The 25,538-nt window shown below is 45.9% G+C and overlaps 1 protein-coding gene across 1 annotated transcript in view; it reads right to left on the minus strand.

The window, feature by feature from the left end:
* The window catches only part of PRIM1 (DNA primase subunit 1), a 38,457-nt gene extending 13,239 nt beyond the window's left edge, over positions 1–25,218 (minus strand). The window contains exons 1-10 of the mRNA XM_088473161.1: positions 24,940–25,218; positions 19,826–19,983; positions 14,941–15,047; positions 13,981–14,054; positions 10,828–10,964; positions 10,201–10,259; positions 9,006–9,115; positions 5,362–5,450; positions 4,989–5,112; positions 4,845–4,914 (exon numbers count right to left, since the gene is read on the minus strand). Coding sequence (XP_088329287.1) covers positions 4,845–4,914; positions 4,989–5,112; positions 5,362–5,450; positions 9,006–9,115; positions 10,201–10,259; positions 10,828–10,964; positions 13,981–14,054; positions 14,941–15,047; positions 19,826–19,983; positions 24,940–25,048 — 1,037 coding nt within the window. The 5' untranslated portion in view covers positions 25,049–25,218. The remainder of the gene's footprint in view (positions 1–4,844; positions 4,915–4,988; positions 5,113–5,361; positions 5,451–9,005; positions 9,116–10,200; positions 10,260–10,827; positions 10,965–13,980; positions 14,055–14,940; positions 15,048–19,825; positions 19,984–24,939) is intronic.
* Positions 25,219–25,538: the final 320 nt, after the last annotated feature.

The following is a 25,538-nucleotide window of genomic DNA, read 5'->3' on the forward strand; positions in this document are numbered from 1 at the left end:
CGGCCAGGGCATTACTCAGTTTAGTGTGGTGCCCCGGCCGGAGAGGTTGGGGCGCACCGGGTATCGCAGGGGGGGCTAGATGAAGAGCCCCTGAAGATTCGGTTGACTGGAGTCAGCGGGATTGAGCAGGCGGCCTTGACGGTCCAGCGGAAGTCAGGACTGCTGCTCCTACACCCCCCCCCCCTCGCCGGAGCCGCGTGAGTCTGGGCAGGAGCGGCGCATCCCTGCTAGCGGGACATGTCGGCTCCCAGGGCTGCTGCGGCGGGGGGTATGGCATTCTAGGTAAAGCCTCCAGAGTGTCAGCAATACTGCGCGCGGTATCCCTAGACGGGAACCGCCGCAGGGCAGCCCATTAGCGCCAGGTAGGGGACGCCCGGCCCCCCATACCCCGGCGTTCACTAGGCCACCAAGGACAAATAACCGCCGGGCTTTGGAGGAGGAAGGGTCCGGTGAACCTGGCAGTTCTTAGTCTGGCCGGGGGAGATGGCACGCCTGCACAGCAGCCGGCCCCTCCCCCCCACTCAGCGCGCCTTTGCCCTGCTCTCAGGTCATGTTGGAGTGGACTCCTCCTACAGACCATTTTCTTACTCCCAGGCAGCGGTGAGTAGCTGGTGTCCTGTGTCCCCCTACATACTTTGATTCCCGGATCTTCTGGTATGTAGTTGCAGCCTTCATTAACCCTTTGGTTTTGAAGTTGATTTGCAGCACTTTTAACCCTTTCAGTCTTCAGTGACTTTAAGGTTGATTTAAAGTGCCAAGTAGCGCAGAGTTTTTCTCCTGCATTGTTTGTGACTGTTTGCTAACATCTGAATGTGTCTGCTTTACTCTCTACTAAAAATATTGCTGTACGCTGTTTTTGCGTTTAACCTCTGACTTGCTATCCAGGTCGGGTTAGGTCACAAACAGTTGTGGTGTATACCCCTATTTACACACCTATACATCCTTTCACCATGTCCAGCGGTGAGGTTAATACCCGGGAGTCTATCCCTTATGGATACCGGACTGGACCCTATTGACAACGGATGCCAGTCTGCGGGGTTGGGGCGCAGTGTCAGGTCCCCACTCCTTTCAGGGTCGGTGGACGCTAGAGGAAACAGTCCTTCCAATCAATATATTGGAACTAAGGGCAGTCTTCCTGGCTCTCACAAGAGCAAGACAAATCCTACAAGGAAGTCCTGTGCAGGTGCGGTCAGACAATGCCACGACGGTGGCGTACATCAACCACCAGGGAGGAACTCAAAGTCAGACGGCCATGCGAGAAGTGTCACGCATCCCCACATGGGCAGAAGGCCATCTGCCGGTCATATCGGCAGTGTTCATACCCGGAGTCCTCAATTGGGAAGCGGACTTCCTCAGCCATCACGACGTGCATCCAGGGGAGTGGTCTCTTCACCAGGAGGTGTTTCAACTCCTGGTGGACAGATGGGGCCTTCCGGACGTGGACCTATTGGCCTCCTGACACAATTACAAACGGTGGGTCTCATTCAGATCCACTCGCGAGCGCTGTACGCTCGCAAGCGGGTCAATGTTACCCAAATGCGCATGACGGAGGTGCCTCCGTCGTGCACATGCGCGAGACCCGCACCAAAGGGGGCGTGCTGTCGATGGTGAGTGACAGCACGCCCCCTTTGGTGGGCGTGCCGGGGGCGTGACTGCCCAGACGGAGGCGTTCCCATGGGAATGCCTACCGTCTGGGTCCGGCCCCACTGACATCACTAGTGATGTCAGTGGGAGTGTTTTTGGCTCTGATAGACCAAAAGCATTCCGGGCTTGTGGCAGACGAGACCCTACCACAAGGGTCTCGTCGCAAGCCCGATGGTCGCGATGGTCTTGACCATCGCGACCATCTTTTTGGTCGCTCGCATAAGCTGTGGGTGGTCACCCACAGCTATGCGAGCGGCCAGGAGGCCACTGCATTTTAAGCTAGACCGGCCCTGATTCAGAGCGAGCGCTCTGGTCAGAGCGTCCGGCTCTGAATCAGGCCCAGTGTACGGATCGAGGACAAGAGACGCAGGCGCTCTACTAGTAGATGCTCTGTCGGTCAGGTGGACCTTTCGGTTCGCGTACCTTTTTCCTCCGGTGTCCCTTCTTCCTCGCGTACGCAGAAAGTTCAAGCAGGAAGGAGGCTGGTTCCTGCTGGTGGCTCCAGCGTGGCCACGGAGGTGCTGGTACTCAGACCTTGAGTCTGTCGATAGACACTTAGTGGTTGTTACCTCAACGTCGGGACCTGTTGTCACAGGGTCCCTGCCATCACCCGGATCTGGGTCGCTTGGCTTTGACGGCATGGCTCTTGAGGCATCCCTCTTAAGGTCAAAGGGCTTATCTAGTGCGGTGGTTAACACCTTGATGAGTGCACGGAAGCCAGCCTCTGCCAGGATTTACCACAGTGTGGGGCACTCCTACTTTCAGTGGTGCACCCCTCAAGGGTATGATCCTCGGACGTTTAGGATTTCCAGGATACTGGCTTTCCTCCAGGCAGGCCTGGACCTAGGACTCCGCCTGGCTTCACTGAAGGTACAGGTCTCGGCCCTGTCTGTGTGGTTTCAGAGACTGATTGCAACTCTGCAGGATGTGCGCACCTTTTTACAAGGTGTGCGGCGGATTCAGCCACCCTTTGTGCCTCTGGTGGAGCCTTGGGATTTGGCAGTTGTCCTTCGGGTCTTGCAGGGCCCGCCTTGAACCACTGGAATCAGTGGATTTGAAATGGCTTACGTTTAAGACAGTCTTCCTTCTGGCCATTATTTCGGCTAGACGAGTGTCAGATTTGGGGGCCCTTTCGTGTCGCTCTCCATATCTGGTGTTCCACCAGGACAGGGCAGTACTTCGTACTTGCCCTGGTTTCCTTCCTAAGGTGGTGACAAGTTTCCACATTAATGAGGAAATTGTGGTTCCGGCTTTTCTTGGGCCAGGTCTTTCAGCAGGTGAAGCCTGTTTGGATGTGGTGCGAGCCGTCAAAATTTATGTGGACCGTTCTCGGTCATACAGAAAGTCGACTCCATCTTTGTCCTTTTTGGGTCCATAAAAAGGGTTGGTCTGCCACGAAGCAGACTTTGGCACAATGGCTTTGTCTGACTATTTCGGAGGCTTACTCTAGGGAGGGCCTTCCAGCTCCGCCTTCTGTATCTGCTCATTCTAGGAGGTCTGTGGGCCCTTCGTGGGCAGCTCGGCGAGGTGCCTCGGCCGTACAGCTTTGTAAGGTGGCCACCTGGTCTTCAGTCCAGACCTTTGTGAGGTATTATTCATTTGATACCTTCGTCTCTCAGGATGCTTCCTTTGGGCGGCGGGTCCTCCTTTCTGTACAGAAGCGTACCCACGATTAAGGGGAACTGCTTTGGGACATCCCCAAGGTCACCTGTGGACCCTAAGGAACCTGAAGTAGAAAAAAGAGGAGATATGGTAAGAACTTACCTTTGTTATCTCCCTTTCTACGAGGTCCTTAGGGTCCACAGGGCACCCGCTCTTACACCCTGTACGGTAGCTATGGTGTTGTCTGGTCTACAGTCTCTGTCTCCTTCCTAGCGAGAATATGATTCTTGTATGTTCCAGACTTCCTTCTCTCTCTCACAGTACTCTCCTCCGGCCTCTTGCTTGCTACTAAACTGAGTAATGCCCTGGCTGGGAGGCAGGTATGGAGGAGAATGCAAAATATAAGACAGCGCTTCTTGATAAGAGATCTATAGAGCTAAAAGCTTGGATGCATGCATGTACAAATATCAATTGCAAAACAAACCAGTATACGGATTTACCTGCAATGAATACTGACTAACCTCTTCATTTTGGGAATAAATTGATCTGTTATTTTAAGCAGACAAAGTTTCATGCTAAATAATTTTTTCATGCTTGCTATTTTTTCTATAACACCAATCAAGATGTGTTTATAAAACCATATGACATATTGTTTTTTCCGGATGTCCAAAATTATAGTTTTTCAGCTGGTTGTTTGATGAGTGTCTATACCGGACGGTTCTGTACACCTAGTAATTTTTTAACTGTTTATTGTAATGTATTTTATTATTAATTGTTTGTGAGGTCATTGTTATGTATTAAATCTCTTATCAAGAAGCGCTGTCTTTATATTTTGCATTTTCCTTGGGACTTTTTATAGGTAGTGGCATTTACCTATCTTTAGATAGCAGCTGAACAAAGACTAAACTAATTTAAATTTCAATAATTGTTATATAATTGGCTGGTTAAGAGCGCCTGGTTTTATTTTCCTTTTAGGGTATGGAGGAGGACCAGTGCATCCTGGGAGAAAGAAGTTAACTGCATGGTTCCCGATGCCTATGTCATCCACCTATACCCCAAGGTCACCTGTGGACCCTAAGGACCTTGTAGAAAGGGAGATAACAAAGGTAAGTTCTTACCATATCTCCTCTTTTATCAGTTTATATTTGCATTGGGATTTTTTATTATTATTTTAGTCTAAAATAAATAAATAAAAAAACAGCTCCATATATTCCTTAAAGTTTAATTGATTAAACTAGCTGTGACCACTAGCACTCGTCTTTGGTGCTACTCAGTGTTTATTGAGGAGAGAATGTGGGGTTGGGAAAATGGGGGGTAGAGTGGTTCTAGATGACTGTGTAACTGTGGTTTGCTGTGGTTTCTAAAATTGCTCAGTGTTAAGTTTAAACTTGTGCCTCCCGAAATTGCTGAGCATGGCTCAGATACTGCAGTGTTCCGCTGTTATACAGCCACTGAGGTGCCAGAAGAGGAACCAACTTTTACCTAATCCAAGGTGCCAGGATAGATTTTTTTTTTTCACTTTTTCTACTACATACTGTTCAAATATTACATGAATATTTCTAATTTGAATATGGAGAAGGGTATGGTTTGAGGCCTACCTTATTGTTGGCACTGCAAATGGATCAAACTGGTCCAAATTTTTCAAGTCTATTGGAACAGAAATTCGACCTGGAAAGAGATAGTATTCTAAAAGAAAAGCCAAACAAATAGGTCTTATGGACAGTGTTATTGTGTGCACTTACCTGTTTTAGGGTGTACACTGAAGGGGCTTTTTAGCAAGTGATTAACGCCTTTGCTGACATTCACATCTAAGCGGGGATAACAGTACTGCAACTTAATTTCATTGGCAAGGTGTGGAGCTTTTTTCTATAAGATGCATACAGACAAATGAAAAAGTTAAACTACAGAGAAATTAACTTGCAAGGTTATAATTAAACTGAACTGGCCACATAGATAAAAATGAATACAAATACTATCAATAGTAAAAGGTTAATTGAAGAAGTATATAGGACTAAAATAATTTTTAAGTGTGTACAGTTAAACCCCAATAACATCAAAGGCAATATAACGAGGGGTCAGGACAACATCTCTTCACAATTACCAATGCTCACATACCAAGCTTCTTAAGTAAATCTCTAACTTCTCCCAGCGCTTAACAGAGTTCTTTGCTCTCTGAAATTCTTCCTGCAGATTCTCTCTCTCTGGTGATTGGGATTGTCAAGGAATCCAACGATTACTAACCTCACATAACAGATACAAACAGACTTATTGGCAAAGAGACAGCAGTTTACAGACACAAGAACTCTATGGTCCGTATTCAATTAGGTGCGAAAAGCCGTTTTCAGCTAAAAAAATTTCGCCAGTGACTTTTCGCTGGTGCGGAAACTCAATGCATTGAACCTGGCGGAAAAGTTTCGCCTATGAATAGCAGTCGAAAAAAATATGAGATATGGTAAGAACTTACCTTTGTTATCTCTATTTCTACGAAGTCCATAGGGTTCCACAGGATACCTTGGGGTATAGGTGTGACATCAGTCATCGGGCACCATAGAGTTAAGCTTTCAGCCTCCCAGGATGCACTAGGGTCCCCCTCCTATACCCCGCCCCTGAGCCAAGGCACCTCAGTTAGTTACCAAGCCATAGGCCGGAGGAAGAGAAGGAAGAGAGAGAAAGAAGATCTGGATACACTCAAGAATCACACTCTCACCAGAGGGAGACGGGAAAACCGGTGACCAGACCAAAGCCCACCTGCAGCACAGGTGCGACAGGGCGGGAGTCCTGTGGAACCCTATGGACTTCGTAGAAATAGAGATAACAAAGGTAAGTTCTTACCATATCTCATATTTTCTACTTCAGGGTCCATAGGGTATCCACAGGATACCTTGGGGATGTCCCAAAGCAGTATCCTTTAAGGGTGAGGACGCTCCTGTGCTGAAAGGATAATCCGCCGCCTGAAGGAAGCATCCTGAGAGGCGAAGGTGTCAAACCTGTAATACCTCACGAAGGTATGGACAGAGGACCACGTAGCAGCCTTGCAGATCTGGACTGCAGAGGCACCACGTCGAGCTGCCCACGAAGGACCCACAGACCTAGTGGAATGAGCCTTCAAAGAAGGAGGAACCGGCAGACCTTCATGAAGATAAGCTTCAGAAATAGCCATACGGATCCAGGCTGCCAAAGTTTGCTTTGAAGCAGGCAAAACCCTTTTTACGGAAGCCATAGAGGACAAACAAGGCGTCCGACTTCCTAAACGAAGAAGTGCGGTCAACATAAGTCCTTAAGGCCCACACAACATCCAAAGTGGCCTCTGAAAGACCAGGTGAGTTAAAGGCCGGAACAACTATTTCCTCGTTAACATGAAACTGGGAAACAACTTTGGGAAGAAATTCAGGCCGAGTGCGGAGCACTGCCCTGTTCCCATGAAAAATCAAGAAAGGGTGTCTACAAGAGAGCCCCTAAATCAGAAAGACGTCTGGCCGAAGCTATGGCCAGAAGGAAAACAGTCTTAGCTGTTAGCCATTTAAGATCCACTGAGCCCAGTGGTTCAAACGGCGGTCCCTGGAGAGCCCTCAGGACCACAGCCAAATCCCAAGGCGCCACAGGTGGAACAAAGGGCGGCTGAATGCGGAGAACACCTTGCATAAAGGTGCGCACATCCGGGATTGTAGCAATCCTACGGTGAAACCAGACAGACAGGGCCAAAACCTGTACCTTCAAAGGAGCAAGGCGAAGCCCATGATTTAGTCCCGCTTGTAGGAAGGCGAGTATCCTAGACAGACGAAACTCCAGCGGTGCATAACCTCTCGGTCGACACCATTGGAAGAACGTATGCCACACGCGATGGTATATCCTCGCGGACGACGGTTTCTGAGCTCGTAACATGGTACGCACCACAGAGCTGGAAAACCCCCTGGACCTCAACATGGCTGTCTCAACAGCCACGCCGTCAAAGACAGCCGAGTCAGTGGAAACAGCCTGGCAAGCGATACCAGCCGCAGAGGCACCTGGCGGTGGCTTATCCGTTCGCGGATAATTATTTAATGGTCCATTAACTGACCCGAAAGAGGAAAGACTGTGGCGTCACCCTTCACATCCTTAAAAAAGGCATACTTGGATTTAGCAGCTGGGGGAACTTCGTCCTCAATCACCAAGGCTGTGCGGACTGCCCGAATAAGTCCAGGAATATACACCTTGGACCTAGCGTCAGCGTCCTTAGTATGGAGAGGTTCCTGATCGTAAGGATCCAGAATCTCCCCATCATCAGACGTCCCTTCGTCATCCTCATAAGGAGCCGACAGAGACGCCACCGGCCGTTTATGTGGCAGCATCACAGCCTCCCCCTGCAACACATCCGACAAGTGCTGTACAGAACTCGTCAGGGAGTTAACCCACGCCGGCTCCTGAGAAACCGGGAGAGGGGAAATAGGGAGACTACGGGGTACCAACAACTGTCTTGGGAAACCCTGCATGGGTGACGATACCACTGACTGCTGGGACAAACCCATCTGCGTAAATGCGGGCTGCGGAGCTAACTGGCCCACTAAGGTTGTAAGCGCCTGAGCGAAACAAGCCCAGGGCGGCTCCTGTACCGGTGCTGTAACCGTAATAGGCCGCGCCATTGACAAACACTGCCGGCAGAGGCCCTCCACGCTACCCTCCCCCTCCGCTAAAGGTACTTTACACGTAGTACACTGTAGCCGGAGAGGAAAATCACTTTCAGACATGATGGTACCAAGTATGTGACCCCTCTCACCAATTGTATTTTAAAGAGGCGAGAGACCACCCTGCAGCACCGCACCGCAAGGGCTTAGCAGAAAGAACAGGGACAGTAATAAAGCTGACAGTCAGAATAGAAGATACAGGCAGCAGCGCTAGCACAGTCACATACAATGCAAAGAAAATCAATTCCTGCACTAACCAGCGCTGATCACTCAACTACGCAAACACAGAGTCTGGTAGGACACAGCGCTGCATACACAGACCTGACAAGCGGAGGAGAGGTATGCGGGGGGACCCAGACCACGATTCCTCCGTCCAGGCTTCCAGCAGCGTTCACCATGCGTTCAGGAAGATGGTCGCCGAGGAGCAGAGAGGAGGCTGGCCTGGGGGAGGAGCGCTGCCACAGGGCCAGTCGGCAGTGTGCAGAGAGGGCTGTATGCAGCGGGGGAGGCACCGGCTGTGAGACAGGGAAGGGCTTCCGCTGCCGGGCTCTGCTCTTTTGTCGGACTGCCACAGCCGGGAATCGGACTGCCGGTCATGCGGCAGACGGCTTTTCATACCAAATGCGTTTTTTTTTATTGCAGGTGCTTGCTGAAGGTGCGTTTTTCAAGTTTTTTTTAAAACCTCACTTTTGCGATTTTTAATCATGCTTGCACCCATTTTCATGTACCCCAAATTTCCTGGGACTACTTATTTTCACAAAAAAAAAATCCTAAATGCTATTCTTCACCACTTGTGCAAAGACGCTAATTAGCAGCTAATGAGATCCTTTCGTGGGACCCCAAATAGCTTCAGCAGGGCTATTCGGGAGCATCTACATTGATCCCCAATGTTAGTGCATCTTTTGGGGGGTGTCAGGCTGATTTCCCCAAATCGGACAGCACTTTTCGCCTGTTTGAGTTTTGCCGGGTGCCGTTTTCTAATGGAATACGGGGATAAGTGGGGACGCGCGTGATTCTTTTCCACATGGAAAACTAGCGATGACGGCGAAAAGGACTCGACTTTTCGCACCCAATTGTGTTAGCCATGTAAAAGGATATATTCAGGAACAAGTGCCAGCACTTTCTCCCAACATTGCTTATTCTCCAGTATATCCTGATCCAACAAGGCATATTTCTCAAAATAATGCTCCACCACCGCAATGGATTTCCTGTAAGATAAGGAATAAGTGATATTTGTTTCAGTAGCGGTCTGCACTCGACTTTCCATACATCCCCCCAGCAGCATCACAGAAGGAAAGCTTCTCAACTAAACCCAGCAAGTCCAAACTGTCCACTTGTCTGTTTCCTCATTGGTTCTACATCTTTCAGCCACAAATGCAACAGCTCTTGTGTGAATTCAACAATCGTTGTGCAATACAAAGTGGCATATGACAATCAGGACAAATAAACGGAAAGCATTTGTGCATACAGCTGTGTAGCTACATATGATCTCTAGAAAGAACATAGAGCAAGTACCCAAATAAAGAAAATAAAATTATACTTAGACAATATTGAACAGTTTAAATAGCTGATACAGGAGATTATTAATATACAGGTGTTTATGTATCAAGCAGTGAAAAGCGTGGAGAAGTGGACCAGTGGAGAAGTTGCCCATAGCAACCAATCAGCTCCTGCCTATTATTTTATAGACTGTACTTGATAAATGCTACTTCAAAGCTGACTGGTTGCTATGGACAACTTCTCCACACTTTTCACTGCTTGATACATAAACCCCACAGCATAAAACGGTGTACCAATATTTACAACTATGACATTTGCTCATTTCTACAATGTGAGGCTTCATTTCAACTACTTGCCTGACATAATGTGATGTGACCCTTTCAGGGACGCCTGCCGGCAGTCGCTGTAAGCTAATCTTACGCAGCAGTTGGGCTCAGCACACCCGGCTGGCCTTACAGCAGCCGCAGTAAACTCTCCTCAGTCTCCTGCAGGAAGACAGCCCTCCTACAGCCTGAGCTCAGTCACAGATCACCCAGACAGCGCTGCAGCCACAATAATGGGTCATCCCTAAGAACGCCCACCCCTTGCTGCTGACTGCTCTTATTGCAGGATTTTGAAATCCTGCAAGAAGTAGATTTATGCACTAAAAAAAAAAAAAAAAAAAAAAAAAACTCTTTCCTAACAGTCGTGACAATGGAAAGAGGGGAAAGGCAAGTAACTTGTGTCTACTGATATAATCCAGAACCAAGTAAGATTGGCTTTAATACTTGCAGAAGAAGACAAGCAGACATACTTTATGAGTGGATGAATGGGATCAAAGAGCTGTACTTTCTTTATGGTGTCTTCACCTCCCTAAGGCAGACAAAAATAAGCAATTATTAATAGCTCAGTATCAAAACATGTATAACTGTATATCCTTAATGTGAAATACATTACTTTCATGTTCATTGCTTATGTCATCTTATAAAATATGATTATTGTTTGGCAAAATATTTAGAATTGGGAAAAAAAAGAAGAAGAAGATGAAGAAATGGCAATATTTGTACCATATTACTGAAGTGGTATTTTAAGTTCCCAGTGTTACACTTCTATGACATACCCACTCTTATGGTTTGCATTGCATCAGTCCACTGAAAATGGGTCTCAGTTTTGCTACAAAAGCAGAAGAGTTTTTCTCTAGTGAGGATGGGGGAATGGTACATACTGCTACATTGTGCAGGTGCACAGTAACTTGTTCTTCTATTTGCTTTACTCCCAACTCAGAATCAGGCCTATGACTGTCAGATACAGGGTGAGGAAAATGAGCTTTGTGTAAGAGCCAGACTACATCATCACTATTGAAACTTTTCTCAAATGTCTTTGTATAGTAAAGAATACCATCCCTTCTGCTGGCCCAGCCAAAAAGCATAATGTACTATACCTTCACTAGACTTAAATATTCAGCCACAGCAGACCTTTCGGCTTGAGAGAGTTTCCTAGCAGCCTCATCACACACCCAGCAATGGACTCCTCTCCTGCCTGAGTACACCCAAAATCGGTACCGAAAACCAAAGTCCTCTATAATAATGATTGTGAGAAAAATGTGAAGTTACTTTGTGCAGTGATTAGAGCTACAGACAAACATTTACTAATGGTTTCTCGAGCCACTGGTTATAATATGATTATCAATCATTATCCATTCTAGGTTTCCACTGTATAATATCATTACATATTGCGTAATTAAAACACTCAAATCATTCTAAAATATTACAATTATTTTAGTCAAACTCTGCACATAAACTAAGCATGTAGAAAAGTCTAGTAAAAGAACAGATCTGAAAGAATGTCTGGTTAGTGGCTCTTAGGTCAGGTTAATGAAAATGTTACTGCTGGCATTCCATAACATATGAGGGACAATCCCCATCACTGTGGTATTGGCCGATTTCTATTATTATGCAGCCTTTACTGCAGACCATCCATACAATAGACTTATGCATCCATCACAATGCCAGCAACAATCTCTAATCAGCGCGGAATCTGGAAGAACAACTGTCAAAGCAATGCTGGCCATACACGCTACAATTATCGGGGCGATCCGCCTAATATCGGCGGATCGCCCTGATAATTGTAGCGTGTGTGCGGGCGACCGAGGGTTAAATATTGCTCAGTCGGGCATGCTGGATATTTACCCGGTAAACTGTCGCCCGCCCGCGGCGGCAGTGTATGCCCAGCCGTGGCCGACAGACATTTCCTGTGTTCCTTCAGGGAAATGTCTCCTCCCCTCGGGGGCGGAGCGCAGATGTCTGCCGAATACACTGTGAGAGAAATCTCACAGTGTATGCCGGCGACATCTGCGGCTGGCAGCCGGCCAGATAAAATGTCTGTCGGTCTGAAGGGGGCGCCCAAAAAGGGGGCATGGTCATGAAAAGGGGGCATATCTATAAGACGCGTCCCCTTTTCGTCATACTTGGGGGAGCTTACGGACATGCCGGGCAGCCCCCAAGCGCTGCAGAAAGGGAGAATAGATGCCGGGCGCCGGCGGTGACCGGGACACCGCATGTTTCTCCACCCGCGGGACACTGAGTCCCGCGGGTGAGAACGACACCCGCAGGCTGTGAGGGCAGGGCGCCGCGCCCCGCTAAAACAGCCTAGCGGGAACGCTATAATCAATGAAAGTGACTCACCATCCTACTTGGCACTATTTACATCCTACAGTTAACATCAATGTCTATGTTCTGTATACAGCGTGATCTGATCACATACAAATTCAAGCACATGCATGGTTATATACTTCAATGCATAGGTTATATTTTACATCTGGCGGAGGAGCATAAATTAAACAAAACAAGCACAACTGACTAATAGATACCAACATCACCCATAGAATAGTAATGTGAAAGGGGTTTTTCACCTTTTGTGACCCATGTTCTTGTTTCTTTATTTATTTTATTTTTTTAAAGATGCAGCTGTCCCCTAAAATCACTTGCAGGCAGCTGCAGGAGCATGGGTCTGACAGCAAAGAGGATTGTAGGGACAGGTGGTTACTGATTGGGTAGGTTTAACACTCGTAAAATTGCGAGATGCTCATCTCATATCACAGGTCATTTCAAATAGTATGTCTGAGCACAATGCTTTCCAGTATCTTCCCTTTCTAATACAGATGCACACATGCTTAACACAAGCAGTCTCTGGGGAAAGCTAGACTGAAAAGTCAGGTGTGCTAGGGGATAACCCCCATGTAAAAAGTGGAAACCTCTAGCCAAATAAAGAAAATAGTTTGTGTGTGTGTGTGTATCACTATGCATCAGCATTATTGTCAGTGGTTCCCACGTCAAGCAATGTATCTGGCGGCTGACTAGCCTCAATTTGCATCATAATGGGGTGCAAACACCAAATGCTGTGCATGTAATAGACTGGTAAATGTCATCTGAAAATATTAGCCTGCATTGCAACAACTCCTGTACTATTAGCGAACAGTGAATCCTTCCCTTTACCATTTACATTTCAGAGTCATTGGGGCATAAACAATTGGAGGCAAAGTTTTAAACCTGCAGCTGCAAAGTTTTTCATATTCAGTTTCTGGGTAGAAAATCAGTTGCGGTAATTGCTTTATTAATTACCGTGTCTATTTTCTCACAGCCCCAGAGCAGGCCTAAAGAAAAAAAAAAAAAACCCTATTAGAAGATTCAAATGTTGGAGTAATTAGGCAATTGAAAGCTTTCAATTAGCCCAATTGGTCCAATAATTACGTCATTATAGGTTGTTAAAACCAATGACAACTTCAAATGACCCCCAAATCAACTTTTTAGTTAATTTATGCACTCAAATTTAATTAAAGCAATTATTTAAATACATTTTAATTTTTTTTTTTCTAATTGGCCTAAAATTTGTTTGTAATAAAACAATTTGCTTTGTATCCTTTTGCTGCATTTGTAAAGAAAAATTTATTCATCTTTGGGACAGTAATAATTGTTTCCCAATGGTTTTTATTGTTACTTTTTAGGGATAAAGGCTGTTCTCCATTTTTTTTTTTACGTTTCATGCAGACTATTGCCTTCCAAATTTTGCAATTGATAGTTTTCTATCGGATACTGCAGGAGCATGGAATGGGATTGAAATGCCGACAGTGGCTTCCCGAAAGGAGGAAATCCCAACAGCACGTAAGTAACCTAACCCTCTCCTCTCCCCGCCCTAACCCTCCCTTAGGGGTGCCTAACCCTAACCCCCCCTCCCCATAGCCTAACCCTCACCTGGGGGTGCCTAACCCTCAGTCCCCCTGGGGTGCGCTAAACCTAACCCTCCCTCCCCCCGCAGCTAAGAGGACAGGCACCCCGGACTTACCTTGTTCGGGCCCGCGTCGTCAGGATGATAAGCGTCGATATCTCAACGCCTATCATGAATCCCTAGGCGGCATTCTGCCGACAGGATTGTGACAAGGCCGCCAGTCACACCTACATACCCAGGAGCACACATACCCGCAGTAACAGAAATTTGTTGCAATGCATGCGTGAGTTTTTGCGCTCAATTGAATATGCCCCATTGTATTGTTACTTTGCATATGTCCTGATTTACATAAAGGTCAGAAATTGCCTACCACTCAGAGCTCTATCCAGAATTCGAATGGCAATGGTCATCAAAGTCCAGCACTTATTGCATATCTCTGCAGAACTGGAACACCAAACAGATTTGCTCAGACATTGATCAAAGCATACAAGATTCAGAAAAAGCATTACATATTGTATGATACTAATCATGATAGGGGAATCATTTGTGAAAAAGCAGGTGTGTTCAAAGGTACCCATCCCAACTCTGAAAATACAGCCGATGTGTAGAATGCCTAATTGTAAAGGGGACTATCCACTAGGCGACTTGAATGACTGAACGTCTAGCGCTCAGACCTTCAGGTCGACGAGGTGCGGTGCCCGCACTTAACGTCATTCAGTGAAGGAGTCCAACCTATCTTTGAACATGCCGAACCTGACGAGCATGTTCAGTATAGTCGGGATCGGCAAGGACCCAGCGTGCACGTGCATTGCTGGGTCTTGCCGGCTATCCATTACCCGACTTTGTGAACAATGCAACCAAAACCTCCACTACTTCTAAGTATTAATTCAACAGGAATAATCCCCAGCATTTGCTACATCTGGAATGGTGTAGTTACAGATTTGAAACAAATAACATTTAATTCCAGCGCCAAAATACTCCATTAATGCTCAGAAGATAGGAAGTCAAAACCACAAACATTTTACAGCAACTAATAACTTACGGGGTACTAGCATGAAAGAAATATTAAATTTTATATCACAAATGGAAATACATATTATTCAGACTTCACAAATTCTATAAGTAAACCAGCAATTGCGAAGTCAAAATTTTAGGGTATGTAATGTGTTTATAGAAAAGTGTAATCAGATTTTTTCCACTTGTATAATTCAACACTACCCTGAAATACTGAATTTACTATAACGATTACAATTTCTCATTAACAGTAGTTTTTTCAGTTTTAGGATTATTTTCTGATAAGTACTTTCTACAGGAGGAAAATAGCTTTTACCTGCAGCATCTCCGAACATCGTCATAATCGGTCATATCTATATCAAACACCAGCTCCTTCTCTTGTGCTTGAAATGTGCCAGATTTCACAGAGTTGTGGAGGCTTGGCTGTGGTGAAGATTTATTTTCAAAATTAATTTACAGTGACCCATTTGCAGACAATACTATTCAAAAATATATTACATAAACCACTGTTGCCCAAGAGGCATCCTTCAGTGTGGCACATGTGGTTTAGAGCAGTGGTTCTCAAACTCGGTCCTCAGGACCCCACACAGGTCACATTTTCCAGGTCACCCAGCAGGTGCACAGGTGTATTCATTACTCACTGACCCATTTTAAAAGATCCACAGGTGGAGCCAATTATTTCACTTGCAATCCTGTGAAGAGACCTGGAAAACAAGCACTGTTGTGGTCCTGAGGACAGAGTTTGAGAACCTGAGGATTAGAGTATCGGTAATGATTCTCTGTCCTCCACAGGCCAAAGCACCAATCCAAGATATTGGAAACTGCATCATGTCGACATTGCTCCTCTCATACAGAGACTTTCTCCTGTAATCTGGCACGGTCAGTTACAGTGCCTCCTGATCCTATGCACAGATTGGTGCAGAGGCTGGTGGAGAAGAGTGAAGAAATGATCATGGTGTAGTCATTATCAGGTCACTCTGGGTACCAGGCTGAAATAACTGAATGAATGCTGTAAGAGATAATATGGGTGAATATAAGCAATTTTGCCAGCCTGGTGGCATCAAGAAGTAGCTATGTGGTGGCCTTCACAATAATGAAATGTTGAATTTATTGAATTAAACTCGAGATTAACATTTTATATATTAATTCTTCTCTTCTTAGGAGGTCAGTTGTCTGCAGCTTTTTCAGAATCAAAGTCCGAAGGGATCTGGTACCTCTAGTGCGCAGGTTCTCAAACTCTGTCCTCAGGACCCCAAACAGTGCATGTTTTCCAGGTCACCTCACAGAATCACATGTTAAATAACTATCTCCACTTGTGGATTTTTAAAAAATGTGTCTCAGTAATGAATGCACCTGCCAGGTGACCTGGAAAACGTGGACTGTGTGGGGTCCTGAGGTTTGAGAACCACTGCTCTAGTGAAATCAGCATCAGATTAGTAATACCCCTTATAGTTTTGAAGTTTCTCAAGCTGGGTACACACCTATACAACCTTCAGGCCGTTCTTTCCATTTCGACCCTTTCAGTCGATATCGTAAGATTGTGTACGCACCTTCGGTCATGTTTTGTTAGATGAAAACTGGTCGAATCAAAGGATGTGCTTTTTAACATTCAACCGATTCTATAGCGCAATATCGGACCACAAGTGAAGTGTGTACACACCATTGCCTGACTGTTCTGCCTATGCTGCCTTTGTATCCAATATGTTTGACAGACTGTGGTCGAACATTGCAAGGTAGATTGTACAGGTGTGTACACCTGTATCAGCACTGTGTTCGGGACTTCCCAACGGGAGTGAAGTCGATCGAAAAATCACATTGAAGAGTGATCGCAAAGGTGTGTGTCCAGCTTAAGATAGGGTCTATTTCTATTAAAGTAACATCTTGCCTTTGCCAAACTTCAGACAATTTCAACAAATGCTGTCAGATGTGCTGCCTCATAAATGAAATGACAAAATTGTATGTTCTCATATATTTGTTTAAACTTTGAGCTGTGATGTTATTTTGTTTAGTGGCCTCTTTCCAGTGCAGCAATGACACTCGCCAAAGATTATGTTAAAGACTATACAGCAAAGTCAACAGATAGTCATCTAGTGTCACTAGCCATTTTAATCTTTTTGGTATATTTTGGATTTCAGGTAAACCAGCCATTCTAACTTGAGAAACTTGAAAGAACAGTTGTCTTAAGGTATAGCTAGATTTTTACTGAATAAGGTGTTTTTTTTTTTTAAGACAACGACAATTGACCATGACTACCTATTTAATCTGCAATGGTTTTGCTACTCGCTTCCCAACATGACAGCTGCTCCACCAGAGCCTAGGCAGTGTTAGATTTTTATTTCAACCCTATTTTGGCAATTATTTCAATGAATTTGGTTAGTTTCAGCTGTGCCATCAATCATAGTACATGTTGATATAAAACTAACAGTAATCTCTTTAAGTTGATAAACCTATTAATGTAAATAAACTGCTTCAAAACAGAGATGTCTGTCGTTTCATCACACAGAAGACTGAAATAATCTGCCAAATGCAAATGTTTAAGTATTTCACATCTTATTTGTGAAGCTAACATGTAAACAATTCTCGCATTATTCTTTCTGAAGTGTAATTTGCTAAGTATGTACAGGAGGACCTCATTCAGAGCCGCTCGACGAGACCCTTGTGGTAGGGTCTCGTCTGCCGCAAGCCCCAGTGAGCTTCCAGCTCTAATAGAGCAGGAAGCTCACTGGTGATGTCAGTAGGGCCGGCCACAAACGGCAGCCACATTTGTCCAGCCACTCCCCCACCCCGCCTACTAAACGTGGCAAGCTGTCGAACAACATCGACAGCCGCCCCGTTTGTAGAGAGCCCTGGAGCGAGTGAATTTCTCACTCGCTACGGGCCTTGCGCACGCCGCGCATGTGCAATGCACAACCATCGACCCACTTGCGAGCGGGTCTGAATGAGACCCATAGTGTTCATTCTAGCTCCCTGCACCTGTCACAAACATTGCAGTTCCTCTTTCCTGCCTGGGGTGTCACACTCTGTTCTAGTGCTTCTAGCACACTCAGCTGACGCAACAAACTTCTGCTATACAGACCAGTGTGAGCTAGAAGCACCAGAGCAGATAGCGACACCCCACACAGGAAAGAGGAACTGCAGGGGTTGCGACAGGTGCAGGGTCCTAAAATATAGACTATGTCCGTACAATATAGTATGTGGTATTTAATTTTTTGCCAACCAATACATAGTTCTTAAAGCTCCCACAAAGCATCTCTGTGCAATTTAATCTAAGCTGAAATTTATTGTTCAGTTTCTCCTAGCCCAAATTCTTCAATAACATGCTGTTGAAGTATATTTGAACACGAATAAGTGTGTAACTTAATTTGCTTATGGCCAATTAAACTTTCTTTTCGAAGTCTTTTGGACAGAATAGTCACACAAGTCACTTAATTGTTTGTGGCCAGTCCCTTTCAATATTTTATATATGTGGAACACATCATTCCATAATTTACCAACAACCACTGAAATGTGTTGAACCAGTCATGCTTTACTGTGACACCCTGATATGCGATGTTTAGAGAAACATTCATGTGAGACAGACTGATTCACAAGATGGACCAGCCTCGTCTGCAATGTGCTTGTTGGAAATCTCTGGCTCTGTTGTTTTCGTACTTTCATTTTTCTTAAACTTAAGATTGTTGCTTTCCGGTTTAAATTCTCACTCACTATGGGTAACAGCTGGCTGAACACATTTTTACCAGCACCCAGATACTGCCCAATTGCTTTTTGGACACAATTTTATTTATTTTTTAACAGCGCTCGACACAGAAGGCCCAGTAAAAAACATAAGGCAACTGAAACTCAGAATGGACCCCCCCCGAGATATAAAGCTTGGGGAGAACACCGATAAGCGTATAAAATAATAAAAAGAACAGAGTGGGGATACTGTGCCGAGCAGCTGTTAATAAAACGTTCGGGCTAAAACCTATTTCTAAGAGTAGATTATTTTCACAAATAATTGAAGTTTAATGAATACTCAATGACAGGATCATCCATGAAATTGTCTCCAGATACCACACCGACAAGAAAGACATCAAATGTCAATGTATAACAGTGTTCTCCCCAGAAATTTTTTTCAGCCGGGTGGCATCAAGTAGCCGCCAGGTGGGGGCCTTCGCAATAATAAAATGTTTTAAGTCCTGACCTTATAATGATTTAAACTTGGGGCACTCTCCCTGGTTCCAATCTCCGTACAACCTACTGCATGGCACTCCCTCCCGCCCCAATGTGCCACGTCCAGTCATCCAGAACCCACACTAACGTGCCCTTATAGGACACAGATGCCAGACGCACTGAGAGCCAGGGGTGTATCGAAGGGTACGATCGCCCCTGGCAAAGTAAGGGACTAGCACCCCCTCCCCACCATATTTTAGGAAAAACAAGTTGTTCCCTTTCCCATCACATATAATAATCAAGATAGACAGACAGACAATGAAAAGAGGCTGGTACTCACTCCCTAGTTGAATAACAGCATGACCGGGTGCCTTCTTTGGGAGACAAGGTATGTAGCAGACATAGAGCACCAGCACTCACAGGACTTCCAACAGAGAAAGGTTATATACACATAAAGCTATATCAACTTCACAGTCTGCAAATCATTTTGCTCTGCAGCAGCACGAATGACCCAGGGTCCCTCTCCCTTCAGCAGTAGCACACCACTTCGGATCACATCAGTAACGAGGATCCGATCTCAGACCACACTGCTGGCCAGGGTGTACTCGCCCCCTCCTAAATCCAGCCCTACCTGCTCTCCTTTATTATGAGACACTGCTGTGGTCGCTGTGTCACAGAGTCCAGACTTCAGAGCTCTGCGTGGCTGTCCTGATTGACTGCAGAGACTCCGCTTGGATAGGCTACAAAGACTCCATCCCACGAAGGGGGAGGTCCCACTGGTGATAACTGGGCGGCAGCTGGGCATCACAACCGGCATCTGTGTCCGTGTCAATAAGGACTCGTTGAGGGTGACTGGGCAACAGGGGACGGGGCACAATGGGGCTGGAGGGAGTTCCGGGCGTTTCTGCTGGGCGAACAAAACAGCCTGGGGAGAACACTGTACAAGAAGAATGTTCAAGTTTTAGGACCCTACAGCCATTGGACCAAATATAGTAAGTGAACCCCTTGGTAATTATGTCCCGGCAGTAAAGCTCAATGTTATCAATTACCTTGTGAGAATATACTGCTCCTATATCTATTTTGTACGGATTCATTTTCTGCATCTCCTTCTCCAGCTCACTCTGGTTGTTGAAGGACTGATATCGCACATATATATCATCTTTCAAGGTGAAACTAAACTCCCGATGTGGAAAGTAATTTTTCGCAACTGAAAAATACAAAAAGAATATTTTGATATATAAATATATTTTATTATCCTTCACAAATAATGTAATGTTATCTTCTACTGTCACTCTCTGCTCTGGTGCTTCTAGCACACTCAGCTGATGCAACATATTGCTGAGATACAGACCAGAGTGTGCTAGAAGAACCAGAGCAGAGAGCAACACCCCCAGGCAGGAAAAAGGAACTGCACGGGCTGTGACAGGTGCAGGGTGCTAGAATGAAAACGATGTAAACTGCATTCGCTCAATAAAATGTAAAGCTCAATATAAAGGTACTAGAATGACAAATGGAAAGCAAAATAATCAAATCCATGCACCACTTCCATTGTGAAGGCATATAGGAAAAGGATCGTCACCCATTGGCCTAGAATAAGAAAAGTAGCCACACACACACACACACAAGGTGAGATTGAGCAGTAGGATAATTGTTCAATTTGACATAACACATTAGTGGCCAGAACAAAGGAGAACCTGACATTCATCTCTTGGTTAGTGCAGTGTATCACATTCAGAGTCACTGCAGTCTCTTATACACCATTCTCATTCTCAGTAGAGAAGCCTGGGACCTCCCTTTCATACCACACTAGCTTGGATCAGACCAAGGAAAATCCCAGGTCATACAGAGGAGTGTGGACCTAAGGCCTGATTCAGCACGGATCGCAAGTCTGCAATCGAACACACCAGCTTGCTGCAAAAATATGCAAATGGATGCGATCTCAATTCCGCCACAGCAAAATATGCAGCCGCCCAGCACTACATAAAGCCACCCCCTTCATTTTATTCACATCCGCAACACCTAGCAAGAGAGCGAAAACATTGGTACAATCAAGTACCATCAGAGCCATACGCAGTTGTGGTTGACCTGACCCTCACTCAGAAATTGCTAAACTTCCTGTACGCAGTGAGAGCTCAGGCTGCGGATGGCATGCAGGGGCTTATTTATGCATGCCCCTGAAACGCCGTCCAAACGAACTGGCACACCTGCATTCAGTAGACCACCCCCAAACGGCACTTCCTGTCAATCACTGAGCGATGGGTCTGCGTACTGCCTGCGATTGCTTTCCCCATTGCAGTGAGCAGTTTGTGCACTGCGATGCAGACTGCAAACATCGTCCACCTGCGTGCGTTTGCACACTTGCGATCCGTGCTGAATCAGGCCCCTAGTTCATCCCATTCACACCAACACAGCCCAGGTTTTTCCCGGGACCTTGTCCACATGAGAATGGGATGTACAGTATGTTAGCAAAGTTGGATGCTGACTGGAGACACAGCCCCTCGTCTAACCAATGATTCAAATGATAAGATCATCATCATCAGACATTGTTGTTTTGGGACACATGAGGAAAAGAAATAAATATTTTGACTAATATATATATATATATATATATATATATATATATATATATATATATATATATGTACACATACATACACATAGTCAGGTGCATACATATTGGGACATTGACAGAATTTTCTGATTTTGGCCTCTATTCACCACCACAATGGCTTTGAAATGAAACAAACAAGATGTGCTTTAACTGCAGACTTTCAGATTTAATTTGAGGGTAATTACATCCAAATCAGGTGAACGGTGTAGGAATTACAACGGTGATACATCACTCCGTCCATACAATTGCATGATGCGGTATACGATGGCGCAGTGTGCCATTCCATGTTGCAATTAGCAGCATGGTGTCGTTCATTACATCTGACGTGCAGCACATCAGACAGAAAGATGACGTGAATGCGCTATTAAGCGCACACACTATACGATGTGAACTATCGGTCATTCTAATTTGCCTCAAAATGACAGATCGTCCAATATATTGCCTAATAATCAGTCTTGTTTGATTATTGTGGGTGCCCCAATTATAAGGCTCTGAAGAGTATGTTGGTGATGCATAAATATTCCAATGATAACAAATAATATAAATAAAGCCTGGGGCATAAGAATATATAGTCAGGCCCCACAGCAAAACTTGGGTGGGGGTCCAGCAATGTAACTCTAGACTCCCCCACTCTGCTGAGGGTCCTGTGGTAGAGAACCACAGCACACAAAATTTAATAAATATCAATGTACACACACAGTGATATAGAGACATGTAAAGGCTACAGAAGGGTGATAGCAGAACAGGCTTTAATGTATATTATTCATTTCTATTTACATAAACATGCATGAGCAGCAATGTAAAATGATCTATATTGGGTATATCACTACATACATAACATTTACAGATTATTCTGCATCTAAAGGAAGAAAAGATAGATACTTACTTTACACAAATTTGTAGACTTACATACGCTGGAGAGATCAGTACATACCGGGGCTGAATTATAGGCGGGGCGGTCGTCCAGGGGCCCCCACACCGCCGCAAATATTGGCCGGAACCTGGCCATTCTAAATTCTTCATGGCTGGCTCCTGGCAGCATTACTCACACTGTCAGCCACACTCACTGATGGACCGTACGGGGTCCGTGAATGTGATTGACAATGGAAGCCCGCCCCCTCGCTATTATAATACTGTGATTTGCGGGTGTACGGATAGGGGCGGGGCCTATTGCTGCAAAGTGCCCACCCCCATCAGAAAGCTGATGCAACAGGTACTGTGTGAGCTCTCTGGCCCTGATTCAGAGCCGGACGCTCTGACAGAGCGCTCGCTCTGAATCAAGGCCGTCCCTCTTAGTTTTTAGAGAGGCCTCCTGGCCGCTCGTATAGCTGTGGGTGACCACCCACAGCTATAGCGAGCGGCAAAAAAGATGGTTGCGATCGGGCTTGCGACGAGACCCTTGTGGTATGGTCTCATTGCCGCAAGCCCTGGACTGCTTTCGGCTCTATCAGTGATCAGTGATGTCAGTGGGGCCGGCCCCAGACAGTAGGCGTTCCCATGGGAACGCCCCCATCTGGGCAGCCACGCCCCCGGCACGCCCACCAAAGGGGGCGTGCTGTCACTCACCGTCGACAGCATGCCCCCTTTGTAGCGAGATCCATAGCGACTGCTTGGCCGTCGCTATCCAGGTCTCGCGCATGCGCAAGACGGAGCCAGCTCCCTCGTGCGCACTGGGCCAACATCGACCCGCTTGTGAGTGCTCAGTGCTCGCGAGCGGGTCTAATTAGGCCCTCTGTCCCTTCTTCCCCCTCTCTCCCCCCCGTTCCCTCCTCCTCTCTTCCCTCCTCCCTCTCTCTGTCATTCTCCCTTTCTCTCTCCTTTCCCCCTCTCTTTGTCTCCTTCCCTGTCCCTTCCCCCTCTCTCTTTATATATCTATAGACACCTATCTTTATCTATCTCTCTTTCTATGGGCTCCATTTGCTAACACATTTTTACACTAAAGATATTTGGCACTAGCGTTTGCCGCAATTCTTTTTAAATCCAGAATTCATCATTGAGGCACTCGCTGGCAAGCACTAGTGTCAAAATGCCTGGCAGCAATGATTCTCTCTTTAAACAGCGCTGTCGAACTAAGTAGATTTTTTCATGTGTGAACTGTGCGCATGCGCAGCCCAGGCGCAGAGGAGATCTGGGAGGGGAGCCATATTGTTTGTGCGGACTGTTTCTGATTCCCTTATCTATCCCTGGCTGCCTCTCCTCTAGGGTAACCGAGCTGTAATGGCAGACAGTTATCAGCATCAGTCCACAGAAACAAGCCCGGCCACTGCGACAATCTCTCTTTGCGCTGGATGGTGTCTACTGGGGGAGGGAGTGGTTGAGGGACGGTCTGTCGCTCCTGGGGAGGGGGGGTCCGCAGGGTGCTGTGTGGGTGAATAGAATACTGCTGTGTACTGGGGAAGGGGGGGGAACACTGGGTGATGTGCTCTGTCGAGAGAATGGGGGGGGGTGGGAATGGATGGAGAGGTGCTGTGTACTGGGGGAAGGGGGATCTACTGACGCGCTGTATTCCAGGTAGACCCGGATGCTGGGTCAGACAGCTGGGAGCATACCGCTCGTCAGCGCAAGATAAATGCAGCAGGACAGAAAATTCATGTCTGCTATGCTGCCGGGAGTGGGTTCCCAGCAGTATCGCGGACATGATTTAGTATGCTGCCATGCCACTTTGCGGGTCAGTGGAGACTCCAGTGGCAAGGTAAGGGGCATAAGTAGTCACTGCATGACGCCGTGAAAATTTTATTGATGGGGCCCTCACGATTTATTTGCCCCACAAGCCTTAATCTGGCCATGGTACATACAGTTATGAGATGATTTGCAAGATAATCTATAATGGACAAATCAGTATATATACATCCTACCCTCCAACATGACTCGTTCCATTAGATACAAAATGCTCTGCTCCTGGGCTTCCCACCTAATTAATGTTGAGCTAGTTATTTCATGTGAAGGGTGTTTCAGCACAGGTGGCTTCAATCATAAATTAAGAAGGAAGTCCAAGAGCAGAGCATTTTGTACCTAAAGGAATGGGTCATGTTGGAGGGTCTGTATACATGCTGTATGGATTGCAGAACCATCACTAATGGAGTGATCAGTATACACATCTTGGATGCATTGCTGAACCATCAGTAAAGGAGAGATCAGTATATACACACACACACATCTTGGATGCATTGCAAAACCATCAGTAATGGAGAGATCAGTATATAATATACACATGCTGGATGCATTGCACAACCATCAGTAATGGAGAGATCAGTATATAATATACACAAGCTGGATGCATTGCACAACCATCAGTAATGGAGAGATCAGTATATAATATACACAAGCTGGATGCATTGCACAACCATCAGTAATGGAGAGATCAGTATACACATATTCGATGCATTGCAGAACCATCACTAATGGAGAGATCAGTACATATAAATCTTGGATGTATTGCAGAACCATCAGTAAAGAGGGATCAGTTACTGATCTCTCATTACTGATGGTTCTGCAATGTGTGCTATATACATACTGACAGTATGTATAAGCACACGAGATGGGTCTCCTCACCTCCCCCGTAATTCAGCCATCTGTAGTAGTGATAAAAAGGGAAGAGCCTCCTGTAATACAGAGGTAACAGGTCCGGTAAGCTGGCAGAGTCATACACAGACATATCCATGGCGATACTTGCAGATAGAACAAGGAGTAAGCACCGATGTACAGTCTCTGACAGAAGCAGCACAAACTACGCGGGAAAAGCGCGACACGCCCCCTTCCTCCATAACACTAGCTATTCTGTCATGGTCGATCTGCTCCCAAAGCATGACGGGAGATGTAGTTCGCACTTACGGGCCTCTTGGTACTACTACTTCGTGCAACGGAAAGGGGATCTAGCTGTAACCGTGCAAGAGCGTACGGAGGAGCGTCTTATTATATAATACGTGACGTAATGTATGTATACTATAAAACGACCAGTCTACGACAATGATGGTTGCTTTTTCCGTATAATTCGATTGTTTGCCAGCATGGTTACTTTCAAATGGCAAGGAGGTCAGTGCAGAGACCTGAGAAGATGGAATGTGTTTATGTTCAACCATGGGTATATAACCTGTGGTCTGCAAGCTGAGATGGAACTACACCTCCCAGCATTCCTTGCCATCGTTTTGCTG

This window comes from Taudactylus pleione, unplaced genomic scaffold, assembly GCF_031769625.1.
Source record: "Taudactylus pleione unplaced genomic scaffold, aTauple2 ptg000130l, whole genome shotgun sequence".
NCBI lineage: Eukaryota > Metazoa > Chordata > Amphibia > Anura > Myobatrachidae > Taudactylus > Taudactylus pleione.